At 24.8% G+C, this 26,290-nt stretch overlaps 2 protein-coding genes across 2 annotated transcripts; both read right to left on the reverse strand.

Annotated features, from left to right (window-relative positions):
* Window positions 1-10,505: 10,505 nt before the first annotated feature.
* On the reverse strand, window positions 10,506-25,320 carry LOC145849162 (BRCA1-associated protein-like). Its single transcript, XM_082954262.1, has 14 exons — window positions 25,244-25,320; window positions 25,037-25,053; window positions 23,380-23,501; window positions 22,881-22,928; window positions 21,833-21,967; window positions 19,025-19,182; window positions 17,824-17,948; window positions 16,830-17,072; window positions 15,966-16,196; window positions 13,285-13,499; window positions 12,270-12,382; window positions 11,589-11,741; window positions 11,252-11,380; window positions 10,506-11,050 (listed from the first exon to the last, which is right to left on the reverse strand). Exons 3-14 carry the CDS (start codon window positions 23,453-23,455, stop codon window positions 10,826-10,828), a joined length of 1,851 nt encoding a protein of 616 aa, XP_082810388.1. The 5' UTR covers window positions 23,456-23,501; window positions 25,037-25,053; window positions 25,244-25,320; the 3' UTR covers window positions 10,506-10,825.
* Window positions 23,738-25,355, reverse strand: LOC145837770 (mitochondrial ribosome-associated GTPase 2-like). The gene is made up of 2 exons (XM_082945217.1): window positions 25,323-25,355; window positions 23,738-24,784 (listed from the first exon to the last, which is right to left on the reverse strand). Exons 1-2 carry the CDS (start codon window positions 25,353-25,355, stop codon window positions 23,738-23,740), a joined length of 1,080 nt encoding a protein of 359 aa, XP_082801343.1.
* Window positions 25,356-26,290: the final 935 nt, after the last annotated feature.

Consider the following 26,290-nt stretch of genomic DNA (forward strand, 5'->3'; position numbering starts at 1 on the left):
CATCTTCAAAAAAAATGTTAATATTTTTGTTATGAATTTTGTACAAATAAATATAAAAATTATGTAGCAGTGTCACCTAGTGTTTATTTATTCCTGAATAAAATTTTATTTTTTTAGAAATTATAAGTTTTAAACTTATAAATTGTGAACATGATATAATGCAAACACTTATAAACAACATTTAAAATTTTAGTTTCTTTTATTTATTTTGGAACATAATTTATTTTCATTTAACAACTAAAATATACTTTTGATATTTTGGAAATAACGTTTATCATACTATAAATAATAAAAAAAGTTTCTTTTATTTACGGTAAGGCATAACAATAGCTACATCTGCAAACATGAATATAAAACTTTTAAATAACTTGTGTGTTACTTTTTAAACACATGCTAAATTAATGTAAAGAATATTAAACGTGTGCTAACAAGCAGGGGCTAGATTGTTAAAAACTTAAACGAAATTTAGAAAGTAAAAAAACACTATATTTTTTAGAAAAAAAAAAAACTCTGCTACAAGGTCTTTTGATAACTAAACAAAATGTGGTTTAATTGTAGTTAGATATTTTTATGATTTTTATACACAGTATATTTTACTTTTAAACGTCAAGTAACAAACTAAAATGAAAAATTTGTATTGAATAATTGAAAAAATTATTGAGAGAGAGAGTACGCTTTTTATTAATAAAGTAATTTAAAGTCGCTATTATATTTTGTTTAATATTAATACTCTTTATACAGAAAACAAATATATATACTTACCAATAAAACTAAAACAAGCTTTGTTTAAAAAAAAAAACATTTTAATTCTTAATTAACTTTCTCTTTTCAATTTCTTCTTTTTGAAAATTTAACTGAAGTGAGATACAAAAAAATCCTCGCTAAAATTTCTAAAGTAAATTTTTTTTATTATATTAAACTTTTCCTGTTCAATTAGCTAAGTAGTTTTTTCTTTAAGTAAATTTTTAAAGTAAACTCAATAATTGTTTTAAAATTGAAATTAACTAAGTACTGTTAATAACCATAAATATTCCAGGCATATATAAAATGTTTTTTTTTATAGTTTCAAATTTGCAGAAAAAAAATAATTTAAGTATATGTTAATAATTTAATTTTTGCTATTGATAGTTTAAAAAAATAACAACTAGAATATGCTTTTAAAATAACGTTCATCATACTACAGATAATAAAAAAGTTTCTTTTATTTCAAGAATTAGTGCACAGAAATTCAAAGTTATAACATGTTTTAGAGATACAACCCAAGTTTTTAAATCTATTTAAAATGTAAGTTATCCCGTTAACGGGTATTTATTCGAAGAGTTAAGTCATTTTGAATAAGCTCGAAATTAAAAAGTTAATGCTGAAAAAAAATCATTAAAAAACCAAATTTTGCATAATGTTTTTTGTTTGTTGTTCGTATCATCAATTATTTATTGCAAGAAAAAAACAATATTCAAAGCACTTACAAACGATACTTTCAGCCAAAATCTGTTATTTTTAACTATTACAATGTTTTAATTTAAAACACTTTTAAAACAATCAAAAAATGTATAATATTGTCTAAAACTTATAACTAAGCTACAAATTCAATTATTATTAACAACTAATTTATTATGACTGCATATTTTATATTTAACTTTTAATTTAAAACAGCTTGATTAACTTAACTACTTTAAATAAATCTGGCCCGCGGATGACTTGTTCTATACAGTACAGCCAAAGAAAAACTTTTTTTTATAAACTTGGCTCTTTAATTCTAAAATTCTGCTGACCGCTGTCATACAAGGAGGTTACATTGGAGCAGTTATAAGATACTTTGTTAATGTTGAAATAAAACTTCTTTAAATTAGACAAAAAACAAATAAAAATTACAAAAATATATGCTTAGTCTTATAACTTTAGCTGCAAAACAAGTTTTATAAATAAGTTTAAAAAAAATATTTTAACAAAATTTTAAAATACAGTTAAGTTTTATTTTATAAATATTGAAACTTAAACTTTTCAAATTAATAAACTCATTTTTTTAGTAAAGCGCATCTAGGATTCACTGCTTTTTTTAATTAAAATAAGGGCACAATTGATAAACTTTGCAGCCTTAAACGTAATGTAAAATATAATGCATATTTAAAAGATATAATTTTAAAGTTTTTTTTTCACCTGTCCATACTTTTTCACCCGTCCATTATCAAGAAGAACCTCCCAAAAGTGATCGAAAAAAAAACTCAATAAACTGTCAAAGACCGAAGAAATTTTCAATGACCGGATACCAGAATGCTCTAACTAACTCAAATTTCAAACACAAACTTAAATACTCAAACTACAAAAACAACCAAAACAAAAAAAAACCAACACGAACAAGAAAAACAATCTACTTCAACCCACACTACTGTCAGTCAGTAAGAACCAATATAGGTAAAGCTTTTCTGCTACTAAAAGACAAACATTTTAAAGAAGACCTCAAGTTAAACAAAACAATAAACAAGTTAAACAAAATTTTATATAGCTGCATGAGCAATCTTAAAATTTAATCAAAAAACATAATCGAAAATACTTTTAAAAACAAAAATTATGAACAAAACGAAATACTTTGCAACTGTCGAACAAAAAATAAATGTCCTCTCAATAATAAATGCTTAGTTGAAAAAGTCATATATAAAGCAACAATCAGATCAGATAACGAAACAAAAAACTGTTTGGTATCACCGGGTGGAACGTTCAAAAAGAGATGGTATCAGTGAATTTAAAAACTCAAAGAAAACGGCACAAAACTATCAAAATACATATGGAAACTCAAAAATAACAACATTGATTATAAAATAGACTCGGAAATAATCCACCATATTGGCAAAGCCAAAAACCAACAAAGAATTTGCAGTACTTGCATACTAGAAAAGGTCGCAATCGCCAAAGCCGGCAAAAGGGACATATTAAATAAACGGTACGAGCTCTTTTATTCCTGCCCGCACTTCAGAAAACTCCACTTCAAAACTTAAGTATTAAGTTGTCCGTAGTACAGGTTTTATGCATGCTCTTAAAATTTTCTTGTGTAGCTAATATTTTTTTGAAACTAAAAGTTTTTATAAAAATCATTCAAGCAAAATTTCAAATTTTCGTAGCTATTACAAGTACAAAATTATTTAAATTTTCAAAAGTTAAGTCACGATTTAAATTAGCTTCATTAAAATGCATCTCAACTAAATGCATCTCAACTTCACTTAGTACTATTAACTACATTTTTATTTAAGCGATGTTTACTTTGAAAATCAACTAGAAGAAAAAGAAAGCTACATGAAGATATTTTATTATTATTATTTGTGTTGTTTTTTGATTTTGAAACTTAACTAAGATTTAAACTTACCATATCAATCTTAATATTAAAACTTAACTTGTTTTATTTTAAAGAAAAAATTTGTTTTAAACTTAAAATTTTTATAAAAAGCAATCGGGCAGGATATCAAATTTCTATAGCTATTACAAGTACAAGATTATTTAAATTTTCAATATTTACGTCACCATTAAAATAAGCTACGTTAAAATGCATCTCAACTTTAAGTTTACTTAGTACTATTAGCTACATTTTTACTTAAGCAATGTTTACTTTGAAATTAACTATAATAAAAAAGAAAGCTTCATACAGCTCTTATTATTATTCTTGTTGTTATATTGATTTTAAAACTTAACTAAAATTTAAATTTAACCATAAATTCAATCTTGATATTAGAATTTAATTTGTTTAGTTTTAAAGTAGAAATTTGTTTTTATTTAATTTATTTAATTATTTTTATATGCTATTTTCCTTGACTGTTACATTTCTTTTTAGATTTATTTAAGCACTGACGAGGTCTTTGACCGAAACTTAGTTTGTATTTCTTGAAAATTTCTTCTAAACTTTTTTGTAATTTTTTGAAAGAATAAATTCATACTTTATATGTATATATATATACATATATATATATATAGAATTAAGTTATTTAACTTAATAAATTAAATTTTTCACACTGAGCCCACCTTGAGGGCTTTATTAATAAAAAGGTTTATTTTGCACGATTTTTGATAGTTTCAAAATTACGTCATAATCAATTTATGCAAAAAATTTTTTTACTTTCATTAGTGATTTTGTTTTGTGCTTTATTTTAAACTTGTTTTGAAGCTGATGAGTGAATAATCACGAAACTCGAGTTCTTTGAGTTTTGCATCTTTAAATAAACCTTTATATATATATACATATATATTAGTTGGCGTTTTGTACAAAATAAAATTCCAAATAATTTCCTCAAGGAAGTTTGTTCCTAAAATTGATTACAAACTAGTTCTCATTGTCTCTAAATAGTACATGAAAAAAAAATGTGATAACTAGAATTGTATCTTAAACAACGATAATAAATACCCAATTTTTTTTAATTAAAACGTACCCTTGTGCTACGTACTATAAATTTCTATAAACTAATAACCTACTTATAACTAAGTATATTCTTCAAACATATACGCTTACAAAAAACTAAGTCATAAGAAATTTTAGTTTGATAATTATTAACTTAATTCATATTTGGCTTAAAACGACTTGAATTTTTGTTTTGTACCTGCAGTGTTAAGCAAATGTTTTTACCTGCTTTTCGTTCTAATGTTTCAAAAATGTTTTTTTTTTTGTTTTTTGAGAAACTCTAAAACTATATAAAACTTTTACTCAGAACTTTCTAGTTAAACCAGCTAAGATATTTCAAAAGGACAGAAAAATGTTTAATGTTTTAAAATCACGTACTTAGAAAACAATCATAAACGCTCTAAAATTGTAAGTATTCTAATGGAAGCACAAGTAACAAAACTGTTTTAAAGTATTCTACCTAATAAATGTTGTTTTAGAATTTAAGTTTTCGTTTATTTAGCTTACTCATTACAGAGATCGATTTTTTATAATTACTATTTTTGGTTAATTTTTATAAAATAATTTATAATTGTTTAAAATTATTTGTAATTTTGATACCTGATTTAAAAAACAAATCAAGGTTAAAGAATCTATCATTGTGACCAGTGTATTTCTTTGTCAATAAACCTTAAATTAAATTTATTTGAATAAAAAATTTATTGCTTCAAGGGTTTATTTATAAAACAATGTTTCACTAAATAATTAGTATTAATGGGATTTTTAGTTTTAATAAATACCTGAAAGTAGAAACTTATGAAGACAATTTTTAATTACCAAAACTGAATCTTCAAAAATTGCTTGTATAAATAATTTTTAAAATATATGGCAAAATAACTTGATAAATGTACAACCCCTTCATGCTAAAAGTGGTTTTTAGTAAAGCATTAAACACAAATTTATAATAATGTGGCAAAATTTGTTTTTCTACTAATTATAGTCCTTTTTATTAGCCTCCGCTAAAAGCAGTGTAACCCTCTATTTTATGGGTAGATGTCAACCTAGCACGAAGGGACACTCTCTAACAAAGAAAATTTGACAAGAAGGGTCATTTTTGCACGAATATTTTTAAGCAGAGATTGAAATATTTTTTACTATCGCTGTTACCCCTAACCTTTATCATTCTTGGTCGATTTAGTTAACTTTTTAGTCATTTATTTTATTTTTTTCCTAACCTTTACCCTTGGTCGTTTTTTGTTTTTTGTTTTTATTTTATTTATTATTCTTAATTATATTTTGTACTCACACTGTTTTCCCTAGCCCATAAACCTTTTCAGTATTTTTTTTTTCATTCTCATGCAAAAATAACCCTTTGTGCAAACTTGACCCGTCCCCGCGTTTTATATGAGTATACTAAATAGTTAAATAGTTCTGATCGTATCACAAACTTGTTTTAATTAAGTAATTTTCAATTTTAAAGAGTAAATTTTGTTTAAAAAAATTCCAAAACGAATTATTGATATCTAACTGTAGTTCAATAAGCTTAAATATTTTAAATTAATAAATTGTGAGTAAAACAACGTCATTTTATACACCAGGTCCTTTGACCTGAAACAGGTCGCAAAAGCACAAAGTCACTTTCACACAAGCTTTAAATTTTCTTTATTGAAAACATTTAGAATTTAAAACGTTTTCTTTAAAAAGTCTTTTTTCAATAATTTTTATTTATTTTTTTTTTAATTCAGATATTTTTAATTAATTTTTTTTGTGTTTCCGACTATTATAAAAAATTGTCTAAAATTACTTGAAAGGGTAAACAATGTCAGAAGTTCAAGTGGACGAACTTCAATACAATTTTCATCGAAAAATAGCAAACAAATTTATTTTTTAGGTTTTTTTTAAACTTTTGTTTATAAAAAGAGAATTGATGTCTATTTATTATGTTATAATTCAAGATAAAGTTTTTTTAACACACCTAAAAATGTCACAATTTTAATATATTTTCAATACTTGTATAATAATAAAATAGTTAATGCAAAGCTACTAATATTTTTTAACTGGGTATTTCAATAAACCATATAAAGTTTGTAATTAAAGCAAAAAGACTTGTCTATCAATTTGTTTTGGTGTTTTCAATATTTGGTATTCCTCAGTATAGGTATATTAGTTATTTAAATTGCTCTCACGGCCTATTAATTTCAAGGCTTTGGCCAAAGTTTTTGTTGATTGCATACAATACGAGCGTACAGATGTCTTGCTTAGTGGACAATGTATTGAGCGTGGCACGGCAAAAGACAATGCTGACGTCACTGATCAATGCCAGCAGACGGTTGCTTCATGCTTGCTTTTATAAACCGTTTGTAAATTAATTAATGAAAGTATCTAGGTTTAAACCAGAAGTCGGCAAACTGCGGCCCGCGAGCACGTTATTTTTGAATGGAATGCGGCCCGCGAAAGAAAATTTTGTGGCCCGCGAGCATGTAAATGTGGCCCGCTGAGCAAAAGTATATTTCAAGTTAAATTTTTTTCGGTAATTCGATTCAATTTGATTTGTTTAATTTATAGTCTCTGTATAACATTTAAAAGTAATTAGAAAAAATTACTGCTTTAGTTTAAAAATGTGAAAAAGACAGATTAGCATTCTAACAGAATTTTTTTCTGAGTTTCATAATAACTTCTTTTTTACACCAGCAAGTAATTATCTGTAAAAAGAGTGTAAAGAGTTCTTAAATTTAAAAAGTTAGTTATATAATACCTATTTATTAAATAAATTAAATGCAAATGTTTTCCATTTTGTACAAAAGTAATGCACAGTAATTAACTAAGTGTCTTTTCTTTATAGCTTAGATATTCTTTTTCAATATTTTTTTTTACCCAAGTTTCTTTCATAGATTTTTTATTTGTAAATGTTATATTTTAGTGTAAAACATTTAAAAAAACACAGTAGAAAGAAATAAGATTTATTCAATTTTTGTTTTGACACATTTTAATTTTTTAGAAGTTTTCTTTGCACTTAAATTAATTTATATGCACACCAACTTAAAAAGATGCTCATATTTATAAACCATTTTTCATTTTATACTTTAGTAAGTTTAAGTTTAGTTTACACATAATTTTCTAACTTTGTTGTTTCTACATGTAATATCTAAATTTGTACAGACACATTTAAAACAATATATATGATATAAAGCTTTTTTGCTTGAAAGAGTGGCAAATTAAACTAATGATGTAAGTTTTGCTCAACCCACAGTGTTAGTTTGAGTTATAATATATGTTAATTTTTAAGTCTTGCAGCTGATATAATTCAAAATACTATTTATATTACTGTGTACATTTAAATGTAAACAATCAGTGTTGCCAAAAAACTTAATCCCGGAAAAGCTTTAAACTTGAAAATTTATGCTTAAAAATTCTGGAAAAAAACTTGATTTTGAGAATTTTTGAAAAAACCTGGAATTTCAAACAATTTTTACAGGTAAAGTAATAAAATTTCGATTTGACACAAAAAATTTAGCAAATAAACATTTCTTTATTAAAAAATATATTAAAGTAGTTTAACAGTGTGTTTTATTGATATATTTTTAAGACATTTTTTTAAACTTTAATTAAACTTTTACTAAAAATAAAAGAAGGTATTGTACTTCCAAAAACTTTTTATTGGTGCATTGCACCTTTACTTGTAAAATTTCACCGATTGTTGTGCTTCGTGTTGGAACTAAACCAAGAAATTCTCTTAAAATGTCAAAGTTAGTTAAAAGATTTTTAATAAGAATTCTTGGATGAGTAATAGTTTTTCTATCAGTGCTCTCATGTTAGCAGATTGATTAAAGTCATAATCGTATTTATTCGACTGTATAACCTTAATGCATTTCCTAAATACGACATTTTGTTGTCGTTGAAGAAATAAACAAAAGTTTTTCATTACTGCCAAAATAAATTCTTTAAAAAAATGTTCAATTTTAAATGATATCTCATTTTAAATAATAAATTTTGCTACTTTATAACTTGGCTTAACAATTTTTTTCTGATCATTTTGTAGTTACTGAAGATAATCATGTTCTTTGTTGGAACTGACTTTGGTGATTTGTTTTTCTATCGTTTCTCGCAATAACTCCTACTTGACGTTTTTTTTTTACTTTTGTAGCTCGTTTATTTTTTACAACTAATATTTTTAAATGCAATATTCTTATTGAAGATAAAGAATTGCTATAATGCTTAATAAAAAATAAGTTTCACTATTTCGCTAATGACTCAATAAAGTTATATACTTTTGTTAAAATTGTTTAGAAGCTTAATTGGCTATTCAAGCTGACTTATATTTTTTTGGCATGTAATTTATTTACTGTTAATAACCTTCGTTATTTCTTTATGGGTTGCTACACAAACAGGCTATTTTAAAAGCTTGAAAACTCAGGTGTGTGTGAAACTTTTATTTCAAACGCTTAAAAAAATCTTTTAATTCCCAGAATAGTATTTATGACTGTAGTGTAGTTAACTAATTGTAGTTTTTTCTTATTTTCTTACACTTTGTGATCATCACTTTTTGATGATGATGATATTTTTACTAGGTATTTAAGCTTGATTAACAACTATTTATTAGATTTTCAACTTTTAATAAACTTAGGCTGGTTTAATACAACTCAGACACTTTTGCTTTTTAAGTGGCAACCATGTAAAAGACTAGTTACTAAAAAAATATTTTATTTGAGTATTCGAGAATTAATTATGTTGAAGAATTTGTTCTAGCTTACTGGAATACAAACAGGTATTAATTTTATTAGGTTAATAATTACTAATTTTTTTAACTAAACTATTTAACACGCAAAAACTTTTTTTTGAAGTAAATATTCTTAGAAATATGAAAAAAGGGGTTAATAATATAACATACATATAAAAGTAACCCATAAATTGTCTTTTAAGTTTATTTTTTATAGAGAGTTAGGTTGTAAGTAAAATCGAAAAAGTTTTAAGTTTAACTTAAAAGTGCTTATGAAAGTATATTGTTTATTAACACTTAAGTTTATTAGTCAATGTAAATTTTATTCTAATAAATGTTAATTTAAATAGGCATTCTATGTATAGCTAAAAGTCATTTAAAATGATAGGGTGAATAAAAGTATAACTTTTCTCAAGTGTGACTAAAACTAAAACTGCGGCCCGCGAAGACTTTGGAAACTTGAAATTTGGCCCGCGACAACCAACTGCCTGCCGACCCCTGGTTTAAACTAACTGATGAGTCCTAATCAGGACGAAACCGGTCTCAGTCTACTAAAAGCTTGTGGTGTGATCACACTTTCTTTACTTAAGCTTGTCTCACGACATATTATAGTCCAAGCTTCAGCTTTGTAGAATTAGGCCAAAGTTTGGGTTGATGGATTAAGGTTCTATCCTTTCGGTTTGAATTTAATTTATTGACTACAATAACTTGCTTAGTTTGATAATAAGGAGAGTAGTATACATACAAAATCAATTTAGCAATATTAAACATTTTGAATTTTATAATAATAAATACTACTATTTAAAAACATTCTATTTAGCTACGTTTTATTTAATTTTGAATCTTGAAAAAAAATCCTTAATGACCAAATTTAAGATCGGTTCTTATTATCTTCTATCATTTCATTACAACTATTACTAAACATACAATCATGAGTGATGGTTTTGTTTCTTATAATTTATAATAAAGATTAGATTTGAAAAATTATCAAAATAAATTAAAGGGTAGTGTTTATACTCGTTAAAAATACAATACCTAAACAAACTAGTATAAACTTTATTTTGTATTTTGCATACAAACCGTTTTATTTTAAGCAAAATACAAAATATTAAACATTATTTGCGTAATATGATAGTTTCATACTGTATACACAACTTTTTTTTTAAAGAATAAACCGTTTGCAGCATAAAAACTAAGTTTAGTTATTTATCCAATGGGGTAGAGGCAAATTAAAAATTGAAATATTTTATAATTAGTTTAACATTTATAACCAAACCACTAATGCTCCTTTAAAATACATAAGTATTATTTCAAGACGATACTTGATGTAAAATAACACAAACTTTTGGAATTTTTGTTATTTTTGACAGTGCAAGTAGAAAGTATAAACAACAACAAAAATCATCTAGCTCAATAGTTACAATACGATCACAAATAATTCGTTTGTTTTATTGAAACTTTATTTAAATATAAACGAAACTTTCTATATCAATTTTATATGTTTTTTTAAATATAGAACAAAAAATAATTAGTTAAGAAACATAACTTTTACACACAAACTTAGCATTTAAAGTATATGGTAGCAGCTTAAACAACAGTAAATAGTAAACGTATGTTTATAAACCTCGTATTATTTTTTGCGTTTTAAAGTTTCTTACTTTTCATAACACATTCAACACCATAAGTAGCGTCAAAATATTGATGAACGTAAATTAATAAACTATTCTCCTACAGTGCTTATAAATATATCACCGACGTTTTTTGACTTTTTTTCTTGAAGTCGAAGGTTTTGAACCAATCGTTATTTTCCCTTCCTGAATTTCTTCTTTTGTCTCTTTGTTTTCGTTTTCTAAAAGCCTAGAAGTCTCGATATATACCATTAAATCTCTAACTTGCTCTTTTAAGTCAGCATTTTCTCGTTCTTTTTCATCGTTTAAGTTTTGAAGCTTCTCAATTTCTTTCTTATTGAGAGCCTAATAATAAATTTTATGAAACAAAATTGATAAAAAATTATAAAAATGTTAAAATAAAAACTATTCTTAACTAAAGAGAATTCAATTGGTGTAAAAAATAAACATCAAAATAAAAAAAAATATGTTTATAAAAAACATTTTGTTTTTATCTAATTTAATTTAAAAATTATTGTATAAGTATATTAAATAAAACAATTTAACCTGACTTTGAAGTAAGTTTTTGCTCATTTCCCGCTCACACTGTAATTCCTTTAAAGCTAAACCGTATTTGTTACCTAATTGCTGATTTTTTTGAGCTAATGTGTTCTTTTCTTTGTTTATTGCTTCAACCTATTTATTAATAGTATATAAGTATTATTTCAAGTAAGCATGTAAAACAGTTGTTTAACAAAGTTTTAATAATTTTTGAAATTTACCATTCACTTATTAAAAAAGTTAAACTTACAATTTATTTTAAAACACTAATTTGTATACTATATTAAAAAGTACTTAAGTCTTAATTTATCAGCCTAGCTTATTTTACTTTTAAAGTACTCACTCTACGTTTTTCAATGTCGAGTTCTTTTAAAAAAGCCTCGTTCCTGCTTATATATTGCTGTAGTTTCACATCACAGCTCTGAGACTGCAACTGAAGTTGGTCTTTCCAATAACTTCGTTGCGACTCCATTTGACATTGCACGAAATGCATACACTGACATTTATTACATTTTTTAATTATTTTAAAAACGTTTTTTTAACTTTTACAATCGAAATCAAAAAACATGTGTTTATTACAATTTGAAGTATGATTGAGAAAAAAGTGTTTAAAATTATAAGTAATATTAGTATAGATAGGCGAACAAAAACTACTCCATCACAATCTACCATTTAATAAACTAACTTATACACTCAAGTTCTTTCAAATCAAAGAACGACTTGAAAAGTATACCTATTTTTAATTATTGTAGAACTTAAACGCACAATCTGTTTTTTAATAAGATATATCTAATGTTTTTAATATACAAAAACACTTTAAAATTTTTAGATTTGAACGAGTTAGTAAACAGACTGTTATTATTTCTATTTTTAATATTACATAATTTTCAAGCACTGCTTTCAGAAGTTAATACGATTCTTTTATTTAGAACTTTGTAGAAAAGTTTTTTTTAAACATGTATTGATTTATTCAATATTATAAAAAATTTGTACAGTTAATTATTTTGTCAAAATATTAACCAACTTCTAATTGCATTTCAGTAAACTTTACTTCAACAGACTCTTGCATTGATTTGCCTTCTTTTTTTTCCACTAACTTTCCGTCATCTTTTTGATTTAATCGATGAACAAAATAATCTGGAAAACAAATTTACTATCGATCAAAACTTTAACAGTATTAAATCTCTGAGCTGTATTAACTCTTGAAGTACTGAAAACGTTACATATTAGCACCAACTAAAATATCTAGAAACAGAAATGCTATTTTAAATTTTGTTTAAATTATTCAAATAATTAAAAAATATATACTTCTCGTTTAGATAACTTCCAAAAATCACATAGATTTCAATGGATTTAAACCTAATATTTCATAGTCCGTGTTTAATTTCATTTTTAATTTTTTTATCTAAAATTTTTTTTATCTGTAGCCTAAATACTAATTTGTAAATAATTTTAATTCTTGTCCTTAAAATATTTTTTAATTTTGCGTTAAAAGTAATCAGTCCAGAAAAAACAAAAATATGTTCTCTGCCTTTACAATCTAAAAAAATCAAAATACTGAAGAAGGTTCTCGAAAAATTCAAATAAATTTAAAAATTCATTGTAAACAAAATAGTATGCTTAGCTTGTTTTGTAAAACAATATTCATATACACATACTTGTACAAACGACTCTCAGAAAAACTTTTAAAGTTTTTTTTTAATAAATTATATACACTTTTAAATGCTGATCAAGTTTTAAAAGATTTAATCACAAGCTAGTTATTTGTTTACCAAAAAGCTTTATTGTTTAACTAAAATAAATACTCAATACTAGAAATCTAATACTGCTGTTAGTTAATTTTTCAAACAAATAACAAAGTATATAAAAAACTTAACAGCTTTTACTTTAAATAAATTGTAAGTTTTAAATCCGTTGGTTGGCTAATATTAAAACTATTCAGCATTATCTAATTATCTAAATTCAACATACAACAGTATATATAACTGAAAATTTATGAAGAGAACATTTAAAAAAGTTCAACAAAATAGTTTACATACCCCCGGCATAATCCCAAACTCGACCATCATTAACAGCCATCGCGTAGTTGTGGCATGTATCATTGTAATGTTCTTGCGCGTGCTTTTTATTGTACCTGCCGCAACCCACATTGCCACATATGAGGCAAATCCACAGATCTTCCTGCGCCCCACAAACTTCGCACTTGTGATTTGTGTATTGCTCCGGAGTTTGCACGTATCTGCAAACTGGACAACTGCGCGAAATAATTGTGTTGAAATCGAGGATCTTTTAATTCAAAATAATTAAAAAAAATTGTACTAGCAAAATTTTATCTGTTTCGTAAAACCTGTATTATAAGTGAGAAAACAAAGTTGAAAAGGTAAGTTGTAATGACATTAATTAAATTTCTTAGCAAGTGTATTCATATATATGTATATACATATACAGGATTAAGTTATTTAACTTGGTAAATCAAATCTTTTACACTGAGCCCACCTTAAAGGCTTTATAAATAAAAAGGTTAATTCAAGATGTAAAATTTGAAGGACTCGAGTTTTGTGCTTATGCACTCATCAGCTTCAAAACAAGTTCAAAATAAAGCACAAAACAAAACACACAAATGAAAGTTTAAAAATTTAGCATAAATAGATGAATTTCAAAATTACGTCATAATCTATTTATGCTAAATGTTTTCAATAATTTAAAATAATAATAAAATAAACCGTTTTATATATATATATATATGTATACAACTCCTAAATGTTTCTAGGACGTAGTCGAATTTTTTTTTAATTGGCAACAAATAAATCATCAAAGTATTCTGATTTTTAAAAGTCTACAAACTTGTTTTGCACATTTAAGTTCATATTACTTTCGAGAAAGTTACTTTCATTCTCAATAAACTTGAAGCAAAAAAAAAAATGATGCATCACTTAAAAAATTGTCTAAACAAATAGAATTGTGATGGTAAAAGATATCTACTTTTTAGTAAACAAACAGTAAAAAATTTCCCTAATTTTATTCGTTTTACAAAAAATGTCTAAATATTTGGTTGAAACAGTTAAAGTTAAAATTTGTTAAAATAAAATTGATTGAAAAAAAAAGAATTATAGAATAAATAACAAAATTATAGCAAAATATGCTTTAAAAGTCTGCTAATATTATATAACATTTAATTAGGAAAATTCAAAAAAATAATTAAGTATTAATGTAGTATTTTTGAATTTTTTTTAAATAAAGCAAATGTATTATATGTTGTTTACATAGGTTTTTATGATAAGTTTAAAATTGTATTACTTACTATGCTGTAAAAATGGCTTCAAATCAAAAAGCGCTACTTAAAAAATTATAGTGATATACTAAACATATATCCTAGTTATAAATAATTTAGAGACAACAAAAAGGACTAAAATACAGTATAAGTTATCACTAATAAGTCACGAAAAATAGGAAGTTTAAAAAGTAAATAAAATAAAAGTTCAACACTTTATTGCTGAAGGTGGCCTAATGTAATCTACCAAGCAAAAGTTTATATATCTGGAACCAACTATAAATCATATAAAGGATCAACCATAAGAAGATCAGAGCAATATACTATAAGCACAAAGCTTCTTTCCCTAAGACTGATTAAAATAATGAAAAAAAAATCTGTATAAAATTAGCAAGCAAACTTTTTTATGAAATTTAAATGATAATAACATCAAAAATTCAATTATATGGGGTATTATTGAATCTGTCAAAATAACCCAAACCGTATTAGTATGGATACCTTATGCAACCTGGAAAGACTTTAATCATACTGAACGACCAGATAAAAAAAAGTTCATTAGTAAAAGCAATCAACTCATTACTCAATGTCCACATTTTTTAACAATTTTTTAGAGGATAAAATTTTAAAAATATATTATCTATTTTGAATAGTATAGTATTTTATCCACCCTCAGGACAAAAAAAATATATATTTTGTTTACTTTTTAAGTGTAATGTTTTAATTTTTGTGATTTTATTAGTGATAACTTATACTGTTTTTTTTATTATTTCATATTTTTTTTCTGCTTTAATTTTAACCAAATAACATGTTTATTATACAACTCTAATTTTTAAATAACCCTTTTTTTATTTGAAGCACTTTTATATTGCATAGTAAAACAATTCTTAACTTAAAAATAACAACCTTATTTGTAAAAAACATCTGATTACTTTGATATTTTTATATAATTTTCAGAGTTATCACCTCAATTTGTATTTTTTTATTTTTGTGCAATAACCTAAAAAACTATTTCTTTGAATACTTTGTCCTTTTAGTTTTTTATTATAGCATTGCAGTTTAACAATCATTCTAGCGGTGATTCCTGGTAATTGCTAACACTAGTAATAAATATTTTCTTAAATTAGACTTAAGTTTGACTTTTGTTGTTTTTACTTTAACTTTATGTCAGTTATAAACATAATGTCAGTTATAAACTCAAAGTACTATAAACTTTAATGTGCAAAAAATAATTTGTAGATTAAGAATTCTTTAAATGATTGTTTAAATTCCTTGGGAAAGTTAAGTACTGTGATTGTTTGTTTTAAAGAGGAATTCAAAGACTGTATCTTTTTATTTATACTTATAAAAATATACAAGTGATTCAACTATAAAAAATTAAATTCAACAAATTAAATTCAATACATAAATTTCAGATGGATGGTTTACATTCAATTAAACGACTAAACAAACTTTAAATCCTCCCAGTGTTGCAAGCAAGCGGCGTGGAAGGAATGATTGCACAAAATTGTCAGCACTCCCTTTACAGATTCGTCCATTCTCTCCAAACAAACCATGCAAGTAGGTAGTTCAGTTGAGTTGTATGGCACTTCAACGCAGTCAGAAGAAGTTGTGTTGATGGAAGGCAACACTTCAATGCTTGATACAAATGCCATGTGACAGATGTGATCGGGAAGGTCGGAACTGTTTGTACATTGAAAAACGGAATAACTAAACTAGGAATCATCTTAAGTTTGTTGTAATTATATGGTATACATTTTCATCAGCTTCTCGGTATAAAAAAACATTATACTGTAATTTTGCATACAACATAAAATGTTGAAAGTAGTACTAGTTAACTTTAAAATTTGATAGTTGTATTGGAAAAAGTAACATCTGAATAGACTTTTCGATGACTTTAAAAATTATAATATCAATTAAACTTGAAGCATACTTTCAGCAGTTAACAAAAACAGAAAAGAATATACTTTTATGTCCATTTAAAAAAGCGTTTTAAATGGATAAAACTTTTTGTAACGCTGGGTCATATATTTCTTAATAAAAAAAATTAAAGGATTTAATATCTTACTTAGTTAAATATTGTTCATCAGCTAAACATTTTATACGTTTAAATTACTAGTTGTAAATAAAAACATTTTTTGTACTACTTGATGGTCACATCTCACTTTTTTTATTGAGGTTTTAATGCAATAACTTTTTTTTAGAAGATTTTTTCAGTTTTAAGATTTATTAAACAAACTTACAAACATAATTTTTCTATTCTCTTTCCTATATAAACTTTAAGTGAATTCTAATATATATTTTTCTGATAAAAACCTGAAACACTGGTTGTTAAGAGCGTCAAAACAATTGAAAGCGGCTTCACAACTCTTAAGCTTCAGTATGACCATGTATTGATTAGGTGTCCGGTCCCGAATGATCTGCATTCTGAGTATAACGTCACAAAAGGAAGAGGTAAAAGAGATGATACCTGGCGCATTGATTTCAGCAGGTACAGCCATCATGACCAGCGTGTCGGTTTGAGGAAACGGAAGTCCTTCGCCGTATGTCATTGTTTCGCTGTAACATTATTAAAATTAACAACCATTCAGTAGTTTTTTTGGTTTAAAATGTTTAATCGAACCAAACTTTAAAATTTGTTTTTCATAAAGTAAATTTTGTTTTTACGAAACTAATAGTTTATAATATTTTGGAAGAAGTATTATACTTTGTACAGTACAATGTATAAATTATACATTCCAGGTCAACATAGGTTTAAACTAAGCAAAATATTTAAAAACTATTTTCATCTTAGTACAAAATTGGTACAAACTTAAGTTATACTATAGTAAAATTACATTAATATTTTAAAGGTATCTAAATGTTACTGTTATTTTATTATACGCAGATTCTATCTTTTTGATAGTTTTATATTTCTATAAACATGCAAAAGTAGTATATAATTAAGGGCAAAGGGGATATTTTGTCTATTTTTGTTATAATTTTTTTTTTTTAAACTTGTTCCTACACAACTTTATAAATATTTCAAGGTAAATTTTTTAAGGTAAATTTCCTGCAAATTTAAGGTTTTTATCTCAAAAAACGTATGAGACAGACTTTTAGCAAAATTGTCATTTTCGTCTTTTTAGTTTACGCCTCCCATAAGGAATGTACTGTACTTTTCAATTCTAACCGGCTATAATTCAAAAATTATTTTGAATATCAAAAGTTTGTAAAAAATAAACTTATAGCTTAGTTAAAACTCTACAAAAGTGTGAAAAAAGTTTTAATAATAGTTACTAAAAATAATTTGAAATTTCTAAGTTCTCACTTTGATTTGTACATTTGTATAATACCGCGAGTTGTGCAATTACCGGGATTACCAGAGTAAAACCTCATCTGGGTAAAACTCGATGTGTTATCCTGAGATGAAGAAGGTCTGTCAGGCATAACTACCTGTAAACATACATTTTTAAATCAATTTATTACAACTGTTTTTTACATAAAAGCTGTTTGTAACTTTATTTTAAAGTAAATAGAGCGTAAGTGTAATATAAATTTTAATTCAATTCATGACTTCACAAAACAATTATTTTTAAATAAAATATATCAATGGATAACAGTTAAACAAATCACATATTACGTTCTAGTCGTATAAATTAAGCTATATGGTACTTAAACCTAAACTGTAAGTTAAAAAAAACCTTAAATACCATAATTAAAAACACACTATACTTATAGCAATCTTAAACCTTTTTACTCATGATACCCAAAACTTTTTTTTTAATAATAGATTTCAGTTTCTATCATACCTTGGTTTTAATATATATGAGTTGTTTTAGTTTATGATGAAATTAATAATTTTACAAAATTAGGTAAGTTTAAAATAGTACTTTAAAGATTACTTTTTTATTAAATTTTCTGCAACATACTTTAACGAATCTACTATAAGATGAAAAAAATGTCAAACTGATAAATGTTACAAATGAAAATAAAACTTAAAAAAAAAATTAATGGACCAAAAACAATTCAATTTAAACACTACTAATAAAACAAGACTAATAAAACATATTTACCTTAATAAGATTGCTATTTCCTTTATTAGTAAAAATAATCCAGAGGTTACTAATAAAAATAGCTGAAATCATTTCTTTTTTAAAGCAAAAATATCACTGAAACAAAAATAAAAAAACTCTTGGTCTTTTAAAAATATTTTTTGTTTGTGTATAAAGTACTCTAATACAAAATATCTGAAAACTAAGGTTTCTTTAATAATTAAAAGTTACAAAAAAAATAACCTCTGTGTAGAGAAAACTGACAACTATCTTATCAGTTTGATTGTTGAAAAAATAACTATAGGTAAAATGAGAACCAATATAATTTTTATTTTTTCAGTAGTTTATTTGGTAAACTAAGTAACTATTAAGCAAACTATCATTCAAAACTGATGTAAACAAGTCTTATAATTTAATAGATCATTATAAAATACTTAAAATGATACTACCTAGATATCGAAGATAATTAAAACGTACTTCTTCTTCAAATCTTCTTTGCTTTTGACTATCAGGTAGATAGGGTATGTCATTTGTGTTAATACATAACGATGTTGTTCTAGATTTTCCATGTTTTCCTAGCTCAACCAAATTACTGCTTGAATCTGATAATCTTCTTACTTTTTCCATTACTCTATCTAAAGTAAAAAATAAAAACAAACTAATTGTTAGTATTAAGAAACTTAACTTGAATAAATAAAACGAAAATAAGTTTTCAAAGCAATTTAAATTAATTTAAAGCTTACAATTAAATTAAAACCATACTTTGGTTGTTTTAAAAAAAATTGTTAAATGAAAGACCTTTAAATATTTTGACAGTTTATAAAGTTTACAGTTTATTTACAGTTTATAAATAAGGCACTACTTTAAGCTTTTTAAAACTATAAAAATGTGAATTAAGATTAAAATAAAACTTAGGACAAAACCACTTGGTATGTCAGCTAAAATTCAAAACTTTTACAACAAGTACTTAGGCAGGGTGGCCACTGGTTTTTGAGAAATTTCTATTAGGTTTTTGAAAGTAACTGTTCAAAATATAGGTTTAATTGTTTGCTAACAAAAGATCCTAATGAAGTAACTTCACTGGAATATAAATAAAAACAAATTATACAGTAATCTTCCTTTATTCTACCAATATATGTTTCTGTGTGTCAACGAATCAACACACTTCAACACACTTCAACTGGGTTTTGTAAAAAAATAATTACTGTAATGTTATTCTATGCTTCTATTCTCTCATTACAGTAATTATTTTTTTACAGAACCCAGTTGAAGTGTGTTGATTCGTTGACACACAGAAACATATGTTGGTAGAATAAAGGAAGATTACTGTATAATTTGTTTTTATTTATGTTTTTGAAAGTACACATTTTTGGGTCTATTTTTAGTTTAAAGTTAAGTTTAAGTTTAAAATCTGTGTTATGCAGTATAATAGCATTGAAAAGACACCGTAAAGCTTCTTTAAATGAGTTTTTTAATAAAACAATATTTTTTTGAGATTAACAAATTTTTTTTATCTATATTATAGATTTTTTGTGTCAAATCAAAATTTTACAATTTAACATGTAAAAATTGTTTAAAATTCGTTGTTTTACCAGGTTTTTTAGTGACTCAAAACTCACTAAAATTTTTTTCCGGATTCCAGATTTAGTGTCCACCATATTAAGGTCAAAGTCAAAGGGGTACAGACTTTTTTTCACAAAATACAACATTGGTTCAATTATGAAAGCTAAAATTATGATCTTTATTTCAATTTTTTTTTAAATAGATAAATTTATTTTTTAGATTTAATTAATATTGTAAAAATTTTTGTACACAGATGTATGGACAGCAATTTTATCACTATGAGTTTTGTCAAAAACTTTAAAAAGTACGAAAATAATATATACTTTTTTACTTTTAAGCTAAATACCTCAAACTCACAGAATTTTTTTATAAAGCTTTCACCTCACACATTATAATTTTTTTTAAAGTTTAAGTTTTAGTATTTGTTTCTGAAAGTAAAAATTTTTCCTTCAAGATAACAATTTTGCCCAGGGGTCAGCAGGTCGAAAAAGGAACAATTTTAATAGGCTTAAGAAAACTTATTTTTCACTTATTTTTTGGAACAAAAAAAATAGGGGATAGATTATCTCTTAAAGATAGCACTAAAGCAGGGGTTGGCAAACTGTTGCCCGTGGGCCGCATTAAAAAAAAAATTCTACTAGTTTAATATATTAATATTCTCAACATACAAAAATTAAGTTTTAGTGTTATCTTTAAAGGATAATCTATGGCCTAATTTTTTTTTGTTCAAAAAAATTATCTTTAAATATGTTTTTTAAAGCACATAAAAAGCGTTCCTTTTTTGAACTCCCGAACCCTACACTAAAGATTTAAAAAACAAAACTATATTAAATTAGTAGAAAAAAAACTTTTAATGCGGCCCGCAACTTGCAAACTTTGATTTAAACATTGATAATGGACTAACTGTAAAAATTTAAAGATTAGTTAAAACTTAAATGAAAAGATACTTCTTTTCTATTTTTTATATGTACTTTCATTGGAGAACTTATTGAACTCAACAACTAATATGATTTGTATGTTAAACAATACATTGAAGTTTATTTAGAAATATAAACTACCTGACAGCTAGGATAAGTCTACAAAATATTATAAAAAACAAGGTTGACCCTTCCCTTATTGCATTGTACAGTTTACAGGGTTGCCAAAAGTATTAGAAAAAATTCTTCCAAGTTTTTGGGTCTATTTTTAGTTTAAATTAAGTTGAAGGTAAAAAACTGACTTAAATAACATAAAAATATTGAAAGTATTCTTTAAAGCTAGATTAATTTTTTTTTTTAATAAAAAATAGTTTTTAATGACAGAATTTTTTTTTTATTTATATGATAAATTTTTTGTGTCAAATTGAAATTTCAACAATTTACAGTGTAAATTGTTTAAAATTCCAGGTTTTTCCATGTTTTTTAGTGATTTTTGTTCTAATTTACTGGTTTTTCTCAAAATTTGTCAAATATCAGGTTTTTTTAAAGCTTTTTAGCCTGAGTTGTCAATTTCAAATTTTTTTCAGGATTCCAAAACTTTTGGAAACCCTGAATTTATGTTACAAAAAATTAATTTCAATATTTTTCATACCTTATACATATTGAACAGCTAAATTTGTAATAAAAACTGGTTTAATCTGATCTAGACATCTTATAAACATTACAGCATTTAAAAAATATATAATTTTCCTTTAAAATTCCTAAGTTCTATATTGAAAAACATACAACAACTAAAAAAGCAAACTTGTAAAATTGTACGTTTCTATAAAAAACTCTTGTTCTAATCTTTTTCCTTTAATTTTTAACAATGCTTGTCTTTTTTCTTCGGATGAAAACAAGCTCAAGTCTATTGAAAACGGTAACAACTTTTCTTTATCACCTGTCAAAAGACTTACAAGTTTAAAAATTCTTAACAATTCAATAAAATTAAATTCAAGTATAATAAGCTTTGTTAAATTTTTGTAGTATATGTATTTATTTACAATTTTATCATAAGTATAAACCATAAGTATTGAGCAACTTATTTCTTTTACTGTAGTAACAAACTTAAGATCAAACGAAACTTATATCTTTTGCAGTTTTAAATGTGTATAAGCATATCTATTATTAAGTATATGGACTTTTTTACTGTTGATAGAAAAACTACTTTTCAAAAAAATCTTAAAAAATTGTTTATTTTAATTCTTTAATATAATTTACGCTAGTTTTTCCACAAGTTTCACAATTAAATAAACAGTTTATGATGATAATTAAAGTTAAAAAACTTTTTTTTCAATTATAGTATAAAAAATAATAATTTAATTATAATCATTATATTTAAAAACTACCAACAAAATTCTAGCATAACGTTTTAAGAATGTAAAGAGAAATAATTGTGGATCTAATCTGTTTTAACTTCAACTTATCTTTTTATTACTAAAACCTAACTTACAAGATGGTACCTAATTAGTTATTTAGTCTGTTATATTAATCGATTATGTAAATGGTAACTTTGCAAAAATGTTTTTCTTAAACTTGATTTCTTATAAGGTTATAGAGTCGACACAATTACATTTCGTTTATAGTTTCACAATAAAAATATAGTAGTTCAATAGACTTTATTACACATATATGGATTATATTAAGAAAATTAACAAACTTAAAAAATATTTTATGAAAGTTGGAGTTATCAAAACTATTTTTTATACTTTTACAGTGAAAAGTGCAAAAAATAACTACTATTATTTAATATTAAAACTTGTTTTACAGCTGTTACAACTAAACAAAAAACGTATTTCATATTTTAAACTTACTTTTTGAACAATTATGAAAACTTTGAAGAGATTCTTCCAAACAAGGTGCTAAAAATAAAAAGATACAAATATAATACATTTTTTTTACTTTCAAAACTACTTTTATATAACTCTGACATGACAAGGGGTCAGCTGCAGTAGTAAGCTTTCAGAAAAAATTTATTCATAGTTTTATGCAACTGAGATAATAGAGCATTAATAATTTCATAATTCAATCTGTAATGAATTTTACTCAAAATTTTAAATCCAAACTGTTACCTCTAACCCACCTTACCCAAATATAAAACAAAAATTTTTTTTCTAATTAAACACTCTTAATTTAAAATACATAAATTAAACTCTAGTCAATCAGAAGTGCATAACTTTGCAGCTGACAACATAAAAAATACTGTTTTAACAACAATTTATTTTTTTTCAATTTAAATTCAGAATTTAAAACTAATAGAAAAGAACATTTGTTAAATTAAAAAATCTAATAATAATCTAATGATATGTTAACCTTTATAACTTATGTCTGGAAAGGTATACCCTTTAGCTATTCTAAACTGTAGTTGAAGAAAACAGATATTGTTCATCAGTGTTTCTGAATTGCTTGTAATGTGCTTTTATTTTTACTAAAAGCTAAAAATTTTTGTTAAAGTTTAAAATTAGAAAATACTAATGGTAGTTATGAAATTATGACATTTTAAACAATAAGGTAAGTTTTAAATTTTTATATAAGACTGTTTTAGATTCTTTTTTAATTTGTTGTTTCTATAAACTATGATTTTCTTAAGTTTTCAAAAAAGTTAATTTAAAGTCATTTCCTATAAATATTTTTGTTAATATTAATACAACAAAATTACAAAGAATTTATACTATGTCCACAAAGGTAAATCAACATCAAATTTTTGGTAATTTTTTTTTAGTTCACAAATAAGTTCCTCAATATTTATTTTGTTTTTAGCTGAAACTGGAATAACTGAAAATTTGGAATCTATCTTCAAAATTTCTTTTTTAAATTTAGCATAATTTGTCCTAGCTTCTAAAACATCCATTTTGTTTGCTACTATAATAGAAGCACGTTTTGGTAAATCATTGTTGTACATTTTAAGTTCATAACTTAACTGTTTAACTTGAGTCCATGGTTCTTTTTTAGTCATGTCACAAACAAAAACTAGAAATCTGCATCTTTCTACATGTTTTAAAAATTTAAACCCAAGACCTTCATTTAAATGTGCGTTTTTAACAAGTCCAGGTAAATCAGCTACAGATAAATTAGTAAAATCTTCATATTTTATAACTCCAATGTGTGGTGACAAAGTAGTAAAAGCATATTCTCCTATTAATGGGCTTGCTCTTGAAAGTCCACTTAGCAAGGTGGACTTTCCAACATTTGGAAAACCAACAAGGCCAGCATCAGCTATAAGAAGAAGTTCTGCTCTTATTTGTCTAGCTTCTCCAGTTTCACCTTTGGTACATTCAGATGGTTTTTGATTTGTGCTGCTTTTAAAATACATGTTTCCTTTACCACCATTCCCTCCAATACAAGCTAAATAAGTTTCGTTGTCACTCTTTAAATCAGTCAAAATTTTATTAGTTTCTTCACATATTAGCCTAGTTCCAACTGGTAAGTCAACAAAAAGTGACTTTGCAAACTTTCCATTTTGAAAATTAGCTCTGCCATCACCACCTTTTTTAGCCCTGTAATGCTTCTTCACATCATATAAAGAAGTTATTCTTTTGTTAGCTCTAAGTATAATATCACCACCTTTTCCCCCGCTTCCACCACTTGGTCCTCCATAAGCAGAAATACGATCTCTATGAAAAATTGATGCACCATCACCTCCATTTCCACCATACAAGTATAAAAGTTTTTCATCGACAAATCTTTCTGCTAGAATTTCTTCACTGTAGCGAATTTTCTTTTTGGTTGTCAATAGACTTTGGTTTGTATGAAAACATGAATAAATTGTAGACTTAAAACAACATTCCAAGCTTAATAAATGAGCGAAATTTGAATTTGTTACACTTTTACTTAACAGTGTGACAGCCATGAAAGTAGTTTTTTTAGTTGTATACATATTATTAGTGTTTTTAAATATTTTTAACCTTTAAAGTATTAAAACACTTAATTATATATATCTAGCTTTTTTATTACAAGATACGAGACTCACTTGTAATCCTTTCTTATCTGAAAAACAATGTTACTGTTTTAACACAATCTGTCATAAAAATCAAAGTTTTCCAAAATTGTACTTATAATTTCTATTATTTTTAAAGAAATAATAAAATCTGACAAAAACAGTTTTGTGCAGTTTAAAAAATTTTAGTGCAGGAATATTTTTAAAATTTGTAGTTTACAATTTTATTAAGAAACTTACTTAACTCGACAATATTGACCTCTTTTATTCCAAAGTTTTATTTTTAACTTTTCTAAGATATAGTAGCTAAGAAAAATACCTGCAAAAAAATAGTATCAATTGGTAAAAACATGGTGGATATCTATATAATATATACACATATCTTTCTTAAGTAAATGTGAAGTTAAAAAGTTTCTTCACAAAATATTTTAGGTTCCTGTAAAAAACTTAGACAAACTTGTTTTTATGTGAAACAGTGGTTTCACTGCCCTTCAAAAGCATACTAAATTGTCATCCACTTCATTAATTAAACAAAACATAAAACAAAAGCAAAGAGTTTAAACAAACATTTATAATATCATATAGTTAAATTAGTCAACTTAAACTATTCACACTAGAATGGCTTAAATATTCAAAAATATTATAGTAAAGTAAAAAAATGTGAGATAGAAAGGTGATTGATAATATTGAATAAAAAATTTAAACTACTTATTTGAAATTTATTTTGGATATTAAAAATAAAGAAAAATTAACTTCAATATAAATAAAAAATAAACTTAAAAGCAAGTTGTACTATTTGAAACATGAAATAAGATTGAAAATAATTCAAAAATAAATCGCAAATAAAGGAAAAATAAATTACAGTAATTTCAGATGTTCTGCGAAAAATTAATGACTTTTTAGCAAAACTATACTTACTTAAACTTAGTTAAACTTAGCAAAACTATACCAAAAGAATAGAGACTTTAAAAAAATCATTTTATTTTTAGTAAATTTTATAATTCAATGAGTATTTTACAAAGACTTTCACTGACAATTTACTTCTTAGCTTGACTTTTATCAAAATATGAATAATAAAACAGCATACTGTAACTGTCTAAGAATTCTTTGCTAAATAAAGTAGTTTTCTTTTAACTGTCTATTTATTAAACTTAATTTATACAACAGATTACAGTCTTGATTATTTTTGAATGATTTTTTTGAATGATATTATATAAAAACATTCAGAAGGCCTTTGACATGCCGTTTTTGATCTATAGTGGAATACTGCTTTGTTACTTAGTTTTA

Source organism: Thalia democratica, chromosome 1, assembly GCF_965202585.1.
Source record: "Thalia democratica chromosome 1, ktThaDemo2.hap1.1, whole genome shotgun sequence".
Lineage (NCBI taxonomy): Eukaryota > Metazoa > Chordata > Thaliacea > Salpida > Salpidae > Thalia > Thalia democratica.

Coding starts and splice junctions, on each gene's coding strand:
- LOC145849162 (XM_082954262.1), bottom strand. CDS start 23,455: ATGAACAATATCTGTTTTCTTCAACTACAGTTTAGAATAGCTAAAGGG. Junction 11,742..12,269: donor TTACTGAAATGCAATTAGAA/GTTGGTTAATAT, acceptor AATAAATGTCAG/TGTATGCATTTCGTGCAATG. Junction 11,381..11,588: donor TCGACATTGAAAAACGTAGA/GTGAGTACTTTA, acceptor ATTAATAAATAG/GTTGAAGCAATAAACAAAGA.
- LOC145837770 (XM_082945217.1), bottom strand. CDS start 25,355: ATGTTTTTACCAATTGATACTATTTTTTTGCAG. Junction 24,785..25,322: donor TTGATACTATTTTTTTGCAG/GTATTTTTCTTA, acceptor ACAACCAAAAAG/AAAATTCGCTACAGTGAAGA.